At 43.9% G+C, this 16,921-nt stretch overlaps 1 protein-coding gene across 1 annotated transcript; it reads right to left on the bottom strand.

Annotated features, from left to right (window-relative positions):
- Positions 1–1,537: 1,537 nt before the first annotated feature.
- TMEM35A (transmembrane protein 35A) lies at positions 1,538–15,231 on the bottom strand. The gene is made up of 2 exons (XM_069986151.1): positions 15,032–15,231; positions 1,538–2,353 (listed from the first exon to the last, which is right to left on the bottom strand). Exons 1-2 carry the CDS (start codon positions 15,149–15,151, stop codon positions 1,985–1,987), a joined length of 489 nt encoding a protein of 162 aa, XP_069842252.1. The 5' UTR covers positions 15,152–15,231; the 3' UTR covers positions 1,538–1,984.
- Between the last annotated feature and the right edge of the window lie 1,690 nt (positions 15,232–16,921).

Here is a 16,921-nt window from a genome sequence, read left to right as displayed (position 1 = left end):
CTTGGCCCCCCTTCTCTGCTTGCGCACGTTTTGCGGGGATTGTGGTCACTGACCGGCAGTGATGTTTTTTGGTTAGGGACTCATGTGTATCAGAAGACCTGCACGTTGGTACATGAGGCAATATGGTTTGGCCAAATTAGTTACTAACTTCTGATGTTGGATTTAAATGTAGCTTAACAAGCTTTCGTGTCAGCCATGGGTGCGATGTGCAGCCATTTCTGTCTTTTTGGCTTGTGCATATTTTTAGTCAGTATTTGGTCAGTATTTTGCAACCTCAACCAGGAGTGGATTGAAAACACAGAAAGGCTTTGTTCACACAATGCTGAAATTGAGTGGATGGCCGCCATATAACGGAAAATAACTGCCATTATTTCAATACCACAGCCGTTGTTTTAAAATAGCAGCAAATATTTGCCATTAAATGACGGCCATCCAATGTTGAAATTGAGTGGACGGCCGCCATTTAACAGCAAATATTTGCTGTTATTTAAAAACAACGGCTGTGGTATTGAAATAATGGCAGTTCTTTACTGTTATATAGCAGCCATCCACTCAATTTCAACATTGTGTGAACAGAGCCTTTCTGTGTTTTCAATTCACTACTGGTTGAGGTTGCAAAATACTAAACAAATACTGACTGAAATATACTGTGTGTGAACCCAGCCTTAAAAATGATACAATGATGAGGTGATTTACCTCTAAACTACAGCTCTTATACAGTTTTCAGCTACTAATGCCCTGAAAAGGACAATAATAAATAATTAATAAATAATAATTAATAAACTTCTCTAGCCTATAGGACCTGTCTATCCCAGTGCCCAGTACTTTCCCTACTTTATTTTTTGTAGGGCAAATTCTCATGTTACCCCCATTTTGAAGCCCTCTACCGCTTCAAACAGCCATTTTTGGTGCCTAAAAATCTGTGCCCCCATTGTTCAAGTACAGGTCTGGGCATCACTAAAGTTTTAATTTTAGTAAATACAGAAATGGTTAAAAAACAACTCCTCCCACAAAAAGCAGGTAGTGTTAATAGCTACTGTATTAACTTGGACTGGAACTTGTGTAAAAAGGGGGAAAAAAAACCATTTAGACAGTAATATATATATATTTTCTATATACTATATAAATTGTACAAAATGTACCGTATTTTCCAACGTACAAGACGATTTTTTAACCCCGAAAATACTTCTTACAAGTCGGGGGTTGTCTTATACACCAGGCATGGTCGCCCCATATGGTGGGGGAGCTCAAAAATGGCCACATCCCCACTGTATGGGGCATCCACTATAAAAAAAAAACAGTTAACTGTTCCCGTTCCCAGCATCTGTGCCTCTCCTGGGATGTTCCTGGCGCAGGCAGTGTGACGTACAGGAAATGCATGAAGCTCTCCCGGGCAGTGGTTAACATCTTCCAGCGTATAAGGCGAACCCCTGACAATCTTTTTAAAAGTCAGGGGTTGTCTTAGACGCCAGAAAATACGATATATTCTATAATCAACATCACAAATATATACAACACACAGCAGTGAGTTTAACATTATATTTTCTTTATTTTGAGTGTGCTCTGTGGTGCCATAATAGGGATGAGTTCTATGGCAGGGTACACTGACCTGAACATAGATTTATCAGCAAGTTGAATTGGAATTAGCTATAACGTAGAGAGATCTTATATCAGCACTTTCTGTTCTAATGCAAACTCCACAACTGTCCATAACTGGTATATGTGCCTTTGCCTGTTTGTAGGCAGAATCTTGTATGTTTATAGAAATGCAAAAGACATAAAAGGTATATCATGTATGTTCCAGCGCTCTAGTTTTTATACCAAGTTGCTTAAAATGCAGTATGTCCCCAGCATATCTTTCCAGAGACTTTCCTGAGGTACTGAACACAGAATTTCCTTAAATTATTAATGTGAGGTCAAATGGAAAATTACAAAACAACTCAGGAATCCTTATAAACTGTTAGGAAGTGAATCAATCTTATAATTAGGACACCTTCATTTTCTTAGGGTCTCGAGGGACAGCACCATTTTCACCATGTGTTGCCTTCTTGTCATGAAATTCCTCTTCAGGCTGGCGTGAAACAAGAAGGCGACAAGTAAGGAGAATACCAAAGACAAGTGCATGAGCATATCGTTTCAAGGGATCTCCAACAAGCTGGTGAAAAAATAGAACAATCAGAACTAGAAGAAGGAGGACAAAATTGGCAACATCTCTAGGACGTCCAGGGACCAAAGTGAGGACAATTCCACAAGCAAGTTCCAAGGATCCAATTGTTTTCCTTAATAGTACAGATGTAATACCAAGTTTCTTGAGCCCTGGGAGTGCCTTCAGATAGCTTTTGTAAGCCCGTTTCTATAGGAAGAGCAGAAAGTAGATTTAAAAACATAGAATGGCTAAAACTTTAATTTTTAATATTTTACACATAAGGTATAGTAACGCTATTCTCCTACAGTGTAGGTGAAGGTAACTGTAGTTAGGTAGTGTAGGTAAAATAACTTTAAATAGGACACCGTATAAGTGCTTACACCAAAAGTTCTCCCTGCACTTAAAGGGGAACTCCGGATAAGAAAAACTTGTTTTCTTTTAAAAGTACATTAAAAGTTAAATATATGCATATAAAATATAAAGCATTCAGACAATTAAACAAGAGGGTAGTGGGGAAGCATTGAGCAACTATAGACAGAAGAATATGTAAAAAGCTAATAAAAGAAGCAAAAATAGCAACAGAAAGAAGGATAGCCACAGAAAGTAAAAGGAATCCCAAAATGTTCTTCACCTATATAAACAACAAAAGACTTAAAACCAAAAATGTTGGTCCCCTCAAAAATAATCTGGGTGTAATGGTGGAGGGGGAAGAGGAAAAGGCCAATCTATACTGGTGTATCTTAATGAAAATAATCTTATGACGCAGCACCAGCATGGATTTATGAGGGATCGGTCCTGTCAGACTAATCTGATCGGCTTCTATGAAGAGGTAAGTTATAGACTGGACCTGGGGGAGGCTGTGGATGTTGTGTATCTGGACTTTTCAAAGGCATTTGATACTGTGCCGCATGAAAGGTTGGTCTACAAAATGAGGATGCTGGGACTCGGGGAAAACGTATGCAAATGGGTAAGTAACTGGTTGTGTGATAGAAAACAGAGGGTGGTCATTGATGGAACATATTCAGATTGGGTTTTAGTTACTAGTGGGGTACCACAGGGGTCAGTGTTGGGTCCACTTCTTTTTAATATTTTTATTAATGATCTTGTTGAGGGGCTACAGAGTAGAATCTCCATTTTTGCAGATGATACTAAACTGGGTAAAGTAATCAGTACAGAGGAGGATAATATCATATTACAGAGGGATTTGGAGAAGCTGGAGGCTTGGGCAGTTAAATAGCAAATGAAGTTTAATGTGGATAAATGTAAGGTTATGCACTTGGACCATAGAAATAATAAGTACAGTTATGTGCTAAATAATAAAACACTGGGTAAAACTACTTCCGAAAAGAACCTGGGGGTATTGGTGGACAGTAAACTCAACTTTAGTGATCAGTGCCAGGCAGCAGCTGCCAAGGCTAATAAAATAATGGAATGCATCAAAAGAGGTATAGATGCTAAAGATGAGAACATAGTTTTGCCTCTTTATAAATCACTGGTCAGACCACACATGGAATACTGTGTACAGTTTTGGGCACCAGTATATAAGAAGGACACAGCTGAACTGGAGCGGGTGCAGAGGAGGGCAACAAAGGTCATTAAGGGAATGGGTGGGTTACAGTACCAGGACAGGTTATCAAGCTTGGGGTTATTTACGCTAGAAAAAAGACGTCTTAGGGGCGATCTAATCACAATGTACAAATATATGAATGGACAGTACAGAGATCTTTGTAGTGGTCTTTTTGCTCCTAGGTCTGTAACCATGACAAGGGGGCATCCTCTACGTCTAGAGTAAAGAAGATTTTATCAGCATCGACGAGGGTTCTTTACTGTACGAGTGGTAAGACTGTGGAACTCTCTGCCACATGATGTTGTCATGGCCGATTCATTAAATAAGTTCAAGGGAGGCCTGGATGCTTTTCTTGAACAATATAATATCACAAGTTATGGGCATTAGATTTCCAGTGATACGTTGATCCAGGGATTATTCTGGTTGCCATTGGAGTCGGGAGGGAGTTTTCTCCCTGTGATGGGGCAATTGTCGTCTGCCTCATAGGGGTTTTTGCCTTCCCTGGATCAACACAGTAAGATTTCCCTAGGTTGAACCTGATGGACTCTTGTCTTCTTTCAACCTTATTTACTATGTTACTATGTCTATACAATGTATGGCTGCGTTCACACTACGTATATTTCAGTCAGTATTGTGGTCCTCATATTGCAACCAAAACCAGGAGTGGATTAAAAACACAGAACGGCTCTGTTCACACAATGTTGAAATTGAGTGGATGGCCGCCATATAACAGTAAATAACGGCCATTATTTCAATATAACAGCCGTTGTTTTAAAATAACAGCAAATATTTGCCATTAAATGGCGGCCATCCACTCAATTTCAACATTATGTGAACAGAGCCTTTCTGTGTTTTTAATCCACTCCTGGTTTTGGTTGCAATATGAGGACCACAATACTGACTGAAATATACGTAGTGTGAACCCAGCCTATTACTGTATCTGTACGGTTCTGCCACACTGGTAGCTGATATAAATCCAGGAAGTGAAAAAAAAGGCAAATCCACATTGTCTCCTGCTCCTTCTGCTTTCCCCCCTTAGGAGACAAATATTCCATGCCTCTGTCTCACATTGTGTGTGTTTGCTGAGATCAGGCTGATGATGCATACAGGGGGCAGGGCGTGATGTCCCAGGAGGCTTGGCTGGATCCCCCAATCCCCTGACTGATTCACCATCTCTAACCAGCCAGAAGCAGGTGTTGCACTGATTTCTCTGATTGTGCAGAAGTGTGCAGGGAAATTAGGGCTGTGCTCACACATGTTGGAGTGTCATTGCAATACTGCAGCGTATTCACAGAAATGATGCAGTAATGCTGCGTTTACACGTAACGATTATCGTGCGAATTTGCGCGATAACGATCGAATTCGAACGATAATAGTACGTGTAAACGCAGCGAACGATCAAACAACGAACGAGAAATCGTTCGTTTAGATCTTTCAACATGTCATCAAATCGTCGTTCGTAAAAAATTCGCCGGTCGTTCCGTGTAAACAGTCGTTGCGCGATAGTCGAGCCCCCCCCCCGCTCGCAGCCCAGCCCCCCGCTCATACGCAGCCCCCTGCGCCGGCTCGATCGCCACCACCGCCGCCACCGCTCTGACCGCCACCCCCGCCGCTGCTCCGGTCGCCACCCCCGACGCTCCGATCGCCACCCCGCCACCGGTCATATGTTACCTGCTCCACGCCTCAGGTCTTCAGACATCCCCGGCTCCGCTCTTCAGTGCACTGATTGGCTGAAGAGGGGAGCCGGGAATTTCAAACGCCTCCTCTTTAGCCAATCAGTGCTCCTTGTTTGAAATTCCCGGCTCCCCTCTTCAGCCAATCAGTGCAAGGCAGCACTGATTGGCTGAAGAGGAGCCGTTTGAAATTCCCGGCTTCCCTCTTCAGCCAATCAATGCAAGGCAGCACTGATTGGCTGAAGAGGGGAGCCGGGAATTTCAAACGCCTCCTCTTTAGCCAATCAGTGCTCCTTGTTTGAAATTCCCGGCTCCCCTCTTAAGCCAATCAGTGCAAGGCAGCACTGATTGGCTGAAGAGGAGCCGTTTGAAATTCCCGGCTTCCCTCTTCAGCCAATCAATGCAAGGCAGCACTGATTGGCTGAAGAGGGGAGTCGGGAATTTCAAACGGCTCCTCTTCAGCCAATCAGTGCTGAAGAAGAGGAGCACTGATCGGTTGAAGAGGAGGCATTTGAAATTCCCGGCTCCCCTCTTCAGCCAATCAGTGCACTGAAGAGCGGAGCTGGGGATGTCTGAAGACCTGCTGCGCGGAGCAGGTAACGTATGACCGCTGGCCGGCGGGGACGATCGGAGTGGCGGCAACGGCGATTGGAGCGGTGGCGGCGTGGCGTCCGGAGCGGCGGGGGGGGGGGGCGACCGGCTGCAGGCGCGCGATTGCAAAACGATTTTTCCGTACGATATATCGTACCGTCTTAACGCTGATCGTTATAGAAAAAACTGTTACTCCGACATCGTTAATCGTACGATCGGCCCAATTATTGTTTCGTGTAAACGCACCATTACACAAGTAAATGATGCTAAACGGCAGATAGGATCAGAGCCTTATTGTGGGGCTCAACTTCAAAGATAACAGATGTTTCATCATAATATGTACGTGGAAATGAAAAGGAAAAATAAATCAAAAAGTTCTTAACTTTATTCCAATATTAGCGTTACAGTTAGAGAATACAGCTTGCTGTGTGGCGTTACAGGTAGAGAGTACAGCGCGCTGTGTGGTGTTACAGGTAGAGAATACAGTGTGCTGTGTGGTGTTACAGGTAGAGAATACAGCGTGCTGTGTGGTGTTACAGGTAGAGAATACAGCGTGCTGTGTGGTGTTACAGGTAGAGAATACAGCGCGCTGTGTGGTGTTACAGGTAGAGAATACAAAGTGCTGTGTGGTGTTACAGGTAGAGAATACAGTGTGCTGTGTGGTGTTACAGGTAGAGAATACAGCGTGCTGTGTGGTGTTACAGGTAGAGAATACAGAATGCTGGGTGGTGTCACAGGTAGAGAATACAGCATGCTGTGTGGTATTACAGGTAGAGAATACAGTGTGCTGTGTGTTGTTACAGGTAGAGAATACAGTGTGCTGTGTGGTGTTACAGGTAGAGAATACAGTGTGCTGTGTGGTGTTACAGGTAGAGAATACAGCGCGCTGTGTGGTGTTACAGGTAGAGAATACAGTGTGCTGTGTGGTGTTACAGGTAGAGAATACAGTGTGCTGTGTGTTGTTACAGGTAGAGAATACAGCGTGCTGTGTGGTGTTACAGGTAGAGAATACAGCACGCTGTGTGGTGTTACAGGTAGAGAATACAAAGTGCTGTGTGGTGTTACAGGTAGAGAATACAGTGTGCTGTGTGGTGTTACAGGTAGAGAATACAGCGTGCTGTGTGGTGTTACAGGTAGAGAATACAGCATACTGGGTGGTGTCACAGGTAGAGAATACAGCATGCTGTGTGGTATTACAGGTAGAGAATACAGTGTGCTGTGTGTTGTTACAGGTAGAGAATACAGTGTGCTGTGTGGTGTTACAGGTAGAGAATACAGCGCGCTGTGTGGTGTTACAGGTAGAGAATACGGTGTGCTGTGTGGTGTTACAGGTAGAGAATACAGTGTGCTGTGTGGTGTTACAGGTAGAGAATACAGTGTGCTGTGTGGGGGTACAGGTAGAGAATACAGTATGCTGTGTGGTGTCTCAGATAGAGGATACAGTGTGCTGTGTGGGGGTACAGGTAGAGAATGCCATGTGCTGTGTGGTGTTACAGGTAGAGAATACAGCGTACTGTGTGGTGTTACAGGTAAAGAATACAGCGACAACAATGAAATGATAAAGTACTGCAAATAATTCAGTAATGCAATGAAACTGCAATGTGTGAACACAGCCTAGATGTTCTGCAACAGATTTTTTTTTTTGGAGGGTAGGGGGGGGGAATAGGCAGGGTGGAGGACTGTGATGAACAGCTGAGGGAAAGCATTGTATTCTAGAACCTGTAGTACTGTGTACAACTGATGAACCAGGAAGTGCAAAAACACATAACAGAACAAAAAAAAAATGGATTTTTGGTAGTTTCAAAAATGGAATAGATAGGTAAGTAACGCTTTATGCTTCTGCAGAAGTTTCATTTTTTTTAACCTCTACCTGAAGTTCCCCTTTGAGGTGTCAGGCCTGACTGGGCTGGAGGAGGGCATGGCAAGCATGACTAGAAGCCACACTGGGACTGAATAGCAGTCACTTGTACAGTATACAGTGGGGAAAGTAAGTATTTGATATATTTGATACACTGCCAATTTTTTCCCACCTACAAAGAATGGAGAAGTCTGTTATTTTATCATACTGTAGGTGCACTTCAACTGTGACAGAAACAGAGACAGAATCCATACAAAAATGTAAGAAAATCACATTGTTTGATTTTTAAACAATTATTTTGCATTTAATTGCATGAAATACCTATTTGATACAATAGAAAAACAGAAATTTATATTTGGTAAGAAACCTTTGTTTGCAAATGGAGAGGTGAGACGTTTCCTGCAGTTCTTAACCAAGTTTGTACACACTGCAACAGGATTTTGTCTTCAAATATCGTGAAGTCGTTGTAACAACCACGGCTGCGGCATGTACCATCTGCTTACTTGTCTCCAGCTGCACCTCGCCACCGCCACTAGCGAGCCAAGCCAGGGGTAGCAACCTGGGGGTCGCCTGCCGCAGCAAGCCCATCCAGCGGCCCCTTAAAATCCATTCCCTGGTGTGGCTCACTTCTCGCTAGTGGTGGAACGACGGATCCACAACACCCATCGTTACAGTCGTCCTGTGCCCTTTGCAGAAAAGCACTCCAAAAGTATGATGTTTCACGATTTGGACTGAGTTCTTGGGGGTGTACTAAGGCCTTATTCACACGTCCCGTAATCTACAGATCCGTATTTACATGCTTGAGTTAGTGCACATTGATGTCTATTGGGCTATTCACATGATCAGTAGATTACAAGGACGCGAACCAATCCTTAAAAAAAAAAAAAAGAACATTTCCTAGTGATCCCAAATTTTTAGGCAGATCTCTAAGAATTGTAACCTTTTGGCATCCGTATTTTCATTAAAAACAATAAGGATCCCCATAGAAAGCCTCACCTTCTCTGGACAGTTCCTGTCTCGGACAGATATGTCAGCAGAGAGCACTGTGTCAGACTGAAAGTAAAACATTTCCTGCACGACATATAGCAGCTAATAAGTATGGGACAACTTGAGATAGAAGTAAATTACAAATCTATATAACTTTCTAACACCAGTTGATTTGAAAGAAAAAAATTTTTGCTGGATAACTCCTTTAAGCTTTCTACTTCTTCCAAACATGGCGCGTTGAACTGATACCAAAAAGTTCTATTTTGGTCTCATCTGAACACACGTCACTCTCCCATGCCTCTTTTCAATCACAGGCCACTTCATCAGCTGCTCAGCTGCGATTGGCTGAGCATAACTGTGCTCAGCCAATCGCGGCTGAGCACGGTTATGACGCGGCAGAGGGGGGATGGCGGCAGCGATTCGGCCGGCCGAAGATTACGTTTGGCACAAGATGGCGGACATGCGCGACACGGATCAGGTAATGTATAATGCACCAACACTTCCGGGTACACGGGTGGGGGCGGTGGGACACGGGAAGGGGGTGATTCACAGACATAACATACATTACAAAGTTGTATAACTTTGTAATGTGTGTTATTCTGTGAATAATTTTTTAGCGCCGCACTACCCCTTTAACCTATGTAGCTGTAGTGTGTCCCTTTGAGACTGTGGTGCCAGCTCTCTTCAGGTCATTGACCAGGTCCTCCTGTGTAATTACGCCAACAATTGTTGCCTTCTCTCCAAGCTGCTTGCCTATTGTCCTGTAGCCCATACCAGTCTTGTGCAAGTCCACAATTTTGTCCCTGGTGTCCTTAAACAGCTGTTTGGTCTTGCACATGGTGTAGAGGTTAAAGTGTGATTAATCAAGTATAGGAAAACTTCCATTAAGAAAAATTGCCAGGTCTGTGAGGCTATAGTAACACATAACAGTAACGCATTTACTGCGCGTTTAATTAGCATTATTAGTGCTATTTTGTCACAAATTCACTTAACCCTTAAACGACCCAGGGCGTATAGTTACGCCATGGAAGTCTGTCCCCAGACGACCTAGGGCGTAACTGGCATAGCAATGATCAGTGTAAAAATCCAAGTACTGGATGTAAAAGTCCCCCAAAGGGACTTCAAATGTGTAAAAAAAAAAAGTTAAAAACACTAACACACAACCCCAAAACCCCTCCCCCAATAAAAGTTGAAATCACCCCCCTTTCCCATTATATAAATAAAACATATAAAAATAAATGAGCAAATAAACATATAATATACCGTAGCGTGCGTAATTGTCCGATCTATTAAAATATAACAAGCGTCATTGCGAACGGTAAACGGCGTACACGAAAAGAGGGAAAAAAGTGCGTGGATTACCGATTTTGTTACATTATATATATAAAAAAATTAATAAAAAGTGATCAAAACGTCCGATCTTCACAAATATGGTATTAATAAAAACTAGAGATCATGGCGAAAAAAATGACACCCCATACAGCCCCGTAGGTGAAAAAATAAAACCGTTATAAGCGTCACAATAGGCCCATTTTATTTATAATTAATTGCCAAAAAAAAGGATTTCATTTAAAAAAAATATATAACATTAGAGAATCTGTGTAAACCTGCATATGGTTGTGTTCGGGCTGACCTATAGAATAATTGTATCATGTCGCTTTTATCATATAGTGCATTACGTAGACACAGGAACCCCCCAAACGTTACCATATTGCATTCTTATTTACAATTTCACCAATTTATATCTTCATAAATAATATATTTGGAATTCCATCATACATGTTATGGTAAAATGAAAGACGCCATTACACAGTACAACTATTCCTGTAACAAATAAGCCATTACATGGCCTTGTAGATAAAAAACTGAAAGTGCTAGAGCTCTTAGAAGGGGAGGAGGGAAAAACGGAAACACTAAGATCAAAATTTGCGCGGTCCACTGGGTCATTTTGGGCCTGGTCCTCAAAGGGTTAAAGTATGACCATAATTTTAAGTGAAACCAAAACCTGCCTGTTCTCCCAATAAACAGGAATGTTTGTCACAGCTAAGTGTTCCTGTGTTCTCTATGGGGTGGAGTAAACCACAGAGAGAGCACTCTCGCTACGGCTTATCTCTCTTTGAACAAAGGGATGGTCCTGATTTTCCATCATGTCCGACCCCTACATAATGTGTACGGGGGCTTAAAAGTGAGGATTTTGTACTTTATCTGAACTTAGTGTAGTGATAGGCCTAGGGGGAGGCATCAGTGTAAAGGCTGGAGATTTGTCTTAATGCTGCATTTAGGATATAATGGAGAGGGGAGAATCTAGGGAAGGGAAGACAATTAGTAAGGAGTTACAGTAGTCAAGGTGAGAATGGTTTAAGGGCAACTCCGGCGTTTTTTTTTTAACCTTATTTAACACACATTTGTAATGTGTCCAAATAACCTATGTGGCTCTGATCCCACCCTTTCCGACCCCCTCCCCCGGAAGTTAAATAAAATATACATACCTGATTACGGTCGACCACGTCCTCTTCTCCCGGGCGCCATTTTGTGACAAAGTCATCACAGCAGGGGCAGGCCAGGTCTTCATCCTCTTCGGCGTCTTCTGCTGAAGTGAAGGGGACATGAAAAGGCTGCTGGTGCACTTGCGCACCAGCAGCCTTTTCATTGGCTGGACCGCATCACATGGCTCCCAGCTTGCTCAGCCTTTACTCTCCCATTCACTTTACACAGACCCGGAAGTAAGGGAGTTCTGAAGACCGGAGCCGGAGGTGACGAAGTGGCGGGCGGCGGGGGATTCGAGTGCCGATCGTCACCGGAGGGATGGTGAGTATGATGTGTGTGTGTGTGTTTTGAAGGCTGGGAAACAGCTTTTGGAGTACAGAAGGATGCTCTTTTGCCCAATAAATCCTATTACAGAGTTTCTAAAAATCGTTTGTACTCTTGATTTCTGCAAATTGTTTGAAATGACAGTTACACTTCAATAGTATTAAAAAAAAAAATAGTATAAAAAAACCCCCACAAAATTACAAAGTTTGCCCATTTTCTTGACAGCAGCATCTAAAAGTAGCGAGCGATCAACTGTGCTGGCTGTTTGAAGAGAGCAATGGAGAGAACAGCAGGTGAGGCGCTAAGCAGGCGCTGAGCTTGCCACTCAGCATTTTCTGTTCAGCGTACTGTATGTCAAGCCCCGCTATTAAACAGCTTAACATATGATCCCAAGTTTGAAAATGTGAGAAAATGGAGAGGGCAACCCTTTGCTAATCAATGGAGGGCAAATTCCGATATTGCTATGAAAATGCAATCTTTTCTGTTGATGCAACAATGTTTCCAGAGGTACAGTGACCACTCACCTGTCCCCCCCCCACCTGTGCCATATGCAGTAAAGGCCCTATTCCACGGAACTTTTTCGAACGATTATCGTTCATAAAATCGTTCAAACGACCGCTCGTTAACGATATTCGTTCTGTGGAATAGCTGTAAACGAGCAACAACAACAGCTAAATCGTCGTTGAGTCGTTCACTATTTTTTTTCAACATGTCGAAAAAAAATCGTTGGTCTTTCAACAATAATTCGCTAATCTTTTCGTTGAATAAAAAAATCTTTCAGTCGTTCTTGAAATGTCTACCTACATTTCCCCACGTTTTAAACGACCATGTAAAACGACCGCAAAAAAATCGTTACACTACAGATATCGTTCACGTTCCCACACATATTATGTGTTATCGTTTGCTTAAAAAAATCGTTAAGTGCTTGTTAACGAGCGGTTGTTGGAGCGAGTCTATGAACGATAATCGTTACGTGAAATAGGGCTATAAGGCTCCCTGAACTATTGTTTCAGACACGGAGCTGCTCCACCCTCATACACCTTTGTAGCCGACATACACCTCCCACATCAATGGCACATGGTTGTCTGCAATTTCCCCATTACTCAGGGTATGTTCACACTGAGGCAGGCAGGATTCCATGGTGGACAGCTCCGCCGTGGAATTCCGCCTGTATAACTCAGTGTGAACATACCATTACAGTAGTGCAATTTGTCCACACTTGGTGTTAATGTTAGTATGTCAGGACCTTTATAAAACAGGTTTTTATAACTGAGAAGCTGTACTCAAGTCTAAGATCACCATTCAGGATACCAAGGTCAGCTGGAGCAGTGTATAGCATGGCGTGGCTCACCAATAGTATTGTGGTCAGTATTTTTAGACAAAATCAGGGTACAATGCACAGAAAAGAGCAGACACCAATCCTGGATCAGGCTAGAAATACTGATTAAAATATTGTGAGTCCTGTTGGGTGGCTATCTTATGGATGAACCTGTGTTTGTTACATGTACAGAGCGTCTAGGTCTACTATTTTCAGTAAAGTTATAATTAGTATCCATGAGTAACTTCTACGTATAATTCTACTCAGGCAGGTGGTAAAAAGGTAAAACGTATACTTGCCTTTGTGGTTCTCCAGCCACTGTTCTCACAGATCCCAGTCTGCAGTGCTTTCTGGGCCGGCACAAGGAACAGCCTGCTCAGCCAATCAATGGCCACAGTGGGCAATAAGTTATGCTGATCCCAAAAATGCTGCACACTGGGGCCAAGGGTCCCATGATGACAGCAAGTAAAGTAAGTACTCTTTTTCCCCCATTGTCCATATGACCCCTTTAACGACCTTATGGCTGCCAAAATGTAAAAGGAACAGACCTGGCAAGTAAAGAGTTAACACCATCTGCCAGGGTTAAATGAGTGGTGCAGAAGGACAATGACAGTGGGGGATGTGTGGCCATCCTCGGGGACCTGATCCATATGGCACAACAGCCCTGCCTCCTGCCCTCTATCATTATGCAGATAGATAGCCCCTTATACCCTGCATGTAACATCTATTCCACCATACAGGTAGCCCCTTATACCCTGCATGTAACATCTATTCCACCATACAGGTAGCCCCTTATACCCTGCATGTAACATCTATTCCACCATACAGGTAGCCCCTTATACCCTGCATGTAACATCTATTCCACCATACAGGTAGCCCCTTATACCCTGCATGTAACATCTATTCCACCATACAGGTAGCCCCTTATACCCTGCATGTAACATCTATTCCACCATACAGGTAGCCCCTTATACCCTGCATGTAACATCTATTCCACCATACAGGTAGCCCCTTATACCCTGCATGTAACATCTATTCCACCATACAGGTAGCCCCTTATACCCTGCATGTAACATCTATTCCACCATACAGGTAGCCCCTTATACCCTGCATGTAACATCTATTCCACCATACAGGTAGCCCCTTATACCCTGCATGTAACATGTATTCCACCATACAGGTAGCCCCTTATACCCTGCATGTAACATGTATTCCACCATACAGGTAGCCCCTTATACCCTGCATGTAACATGTATTCCACCATACAGGTAGCCCCTTATACCCTGCATGTAACATCTATTCCACCATACAGGTAGCCCCTTATACCCTGCATGTAACATCTATTCCACCATACAGGTAGCCCCTTATAACCTGCATGTAACATCTATTCCACCATACAGGTAGCCCCTTATACCCTGCATGTAACATCTATTCCACCATACAGGTAGCCCCTTATACCCTGCATGTAACATGTATTCCACCATACAGGTAGCCCCTTATACCCTGCATGTAACATCTATTCCACCATACAGGTAGCCCCTTATACCCTGCATGTAACATCTATTCCACCATACAGGTAGCCCCTTATACCCTGCATGTAACATCTATTTCACCATACAGGTAGCCCCTTATACCCTGCATGTAACATCTATTCCAGCCATCTTACATCACCATAGAGGAGGCTGATAATCATGGAGCCCTCTATCTTACATCACTATGTGCGTCGTGTCTCCCGGGGACAGGGCAGCCGCAGCGTCATCCCTGTCACAGCGGGAGATGAGCCGGACACCGATGGCACCTTCTGCGGCAGCTTGAGGGGCTTCCGTGCAAGGAGAGGACCCCGTATAGCACGACCCTGATGTAACCAAAGGAGGGGACCCCGTATGCAACACAAGGAGGGGACCCCGTATAGCCGGGCACGACCCTGATGTAACCCAAGGACAGGACCCCGTATAGCCGGGCACGACCCTGATGTAACCCAAGGACAGGACCCCGTATAGCCGGGCCGGGCCGTGGCGCCGGCAGCTGCATCCATACGGCTGGTACCCTGCCGCCTCACACCTCCCGCCTCCCTTCTTACCATCTCGCTGTACGCGTCCTTGCTCAGTCTTGGCGTCAGCTTTATTGTTCCCATAAAAACGAAGAAAAGGCCGAGAGCCACAGACAGGGCGACAATAGTGACGGTCCGCGGAGACGCCATCTCACAGCCGCCGATCCCCTCACGGTGAAAGCACCCCGATATAAGAGACGGCTCTTTAGCACAGCGAAGCTTGCGCCTGCGCTCCGTGTTAAAAGCTTGGGATCCGCGGGGTCCTAAAGCCTTCTTTTCCCCTCCTGCTGTCTGGCTATAGCTGCAGTGTGCTTTACGTCATTGCCCCTAGAGATGGGAAAGATGAGGGGGGAGAGGGGACTGTGTAGATTTTAAGGAGACAGTCCTGGCAAAATTTTTCGAAGCAGCGCTTATAGTTAAAGAGGTTGACCAGGGAAAATGAACTTGTCTCCTATTCGCTGGATAGGGAACAAGCAGGGCCGGTTTTAGACTAAGGCTGCATTCACACGTTCCAGGAAGTTGTCCGTGCGCACGGCCAATTTTACAGCCCATTGCTTTCTATTGGGCTATTCAGATGTTCCGTGATTTCACGGATCCGTGATCCGTTCCGTTAAAAAATAGGACATGTCATTACTCGGAAGGGATGCCCCATAGAAATCAATGAGATCCGTGTTTTTCACGGATGTACACGGATGTGACACACATATATATATATATATATATATATATATATATATATTGGCCTTAAAAATCTTCCAGAATCTTTAGAGCTCCCTGAACTGAAGTGAGGCGCAATGTTCTACCACACCAATTTATTATGGTTTTTGCATATGTCCACCTGTAAAATATGGTCTTCCACCTTTGTGCATTCTGCTACCTGTCTGAGGCATTGCTACTGTGTGATGGCAGAATGGGGGATAGTATTTGTATTTTGCTTAGTGGTTTTTATTCAGTAACAGTATGGTGCCCCTATCGTTCAGCTGTTTGGCGCCTGCACTACAGAGAGCACAGAACCAAAACCACTTGCATCTACTGCAGTAACCAATGTCACCGCTACACAGAGAGCAGAGCCAAATGGTTCTGGTTTCGTTCTCACTGTGCTGCGGGTGCTGAACAGCTGATGGATATGGTATCTGGGGTCAGCACCCCACCAATCAATAATTGATAGCCTATCCTATAGACTGCCTATCAATTGTTTTATCCTGAACAACCCCTTTAACTAAGTGACTATGTTGTGGTACAATAGTTGAGCACTTGGGGCCCCACTTTAAAATTTTGCTCAGGGCCTTAGGCTGCATTCACACTTTAAGTGTTTTTCCCGGTCCGTGATTGTGGTCCGGCAGCAACCTCCGTGATCCATGCAAAACAGTCCATTTTTCATCCGTTTTGCATCCGTTTTGTATCCGTGTCCGTTTTTTTCATGGATCTGTGTTAAAGCATTTTAAATTACATTGATTACATCACATCCGTGTTTTTCACGGATGTCACATCCGTGTACATCCGTGAAAAACACGGATCTCATTGATTTCTATGGGGAATCCTTTCCTTGCATCCGTTCCGAGTAATGACATGTCCTATTTTTTAATGGAACGGATCACGGATCCGTGACATCACGGAACATCTGAATAGCCCAATAGAAAGCAATGGGCTGTAAAATTGTCCGTGCCCACGGATCCGTGAGCACGGACAACTTCCCGGAACGTGTGAATGCAGCCTAAGTGTGGCCCTGATCAAAATTTTAAAGTGGGGCCCCAATTGCTCAACTATTGTACCACAACATAGTCATAGTTAAAGGGGTTGTTCAGGATAAAACAATTGATAGGCAGTCCATAGGATAGGCTATCAATTATTGATTGGTGGGGTGCTGACCCTAGATACCATATCCATCAGCTGTTCAGCACCCGCAGCACAGTGAGAACG

This window comes from Dendropsophus ebraccatus, chromosome 10 (assembly GCF_027789765.1).
Source record: "Dendropsophus ebraccatus isolate aDenEbr1 chromosome 10, aDenEbr1.pat, whole genome shotgun sequence".
Lineage (NCBI taxonomy): Eukaryota > Metazoa > Chordata > Amphibia > Anura > Hylidae > Dendropsophus > Dendropsophus ebraccatus.
This window is presented reverse-complemented; position numbering and strand designations above follow the sequence as displayed.

Bases quoted from the DNA above. Each gene is read 5' to 3' on its own strand.
- TMEM35A (XM_069986151.1), bottom strand. From the start codon at position 15,151: ATGGCGTCTCCGCGGACCGTCACTATTGTCGCCCTGTCTGTGGCTCTC. The intron at 2,354-15,031 runs GTAAGAAGGGAG...CTCTTCCTATAG, and splicing joins AGGACGCGTACAGCGAGATG to AAACGGGCTTACAAAAGCTA.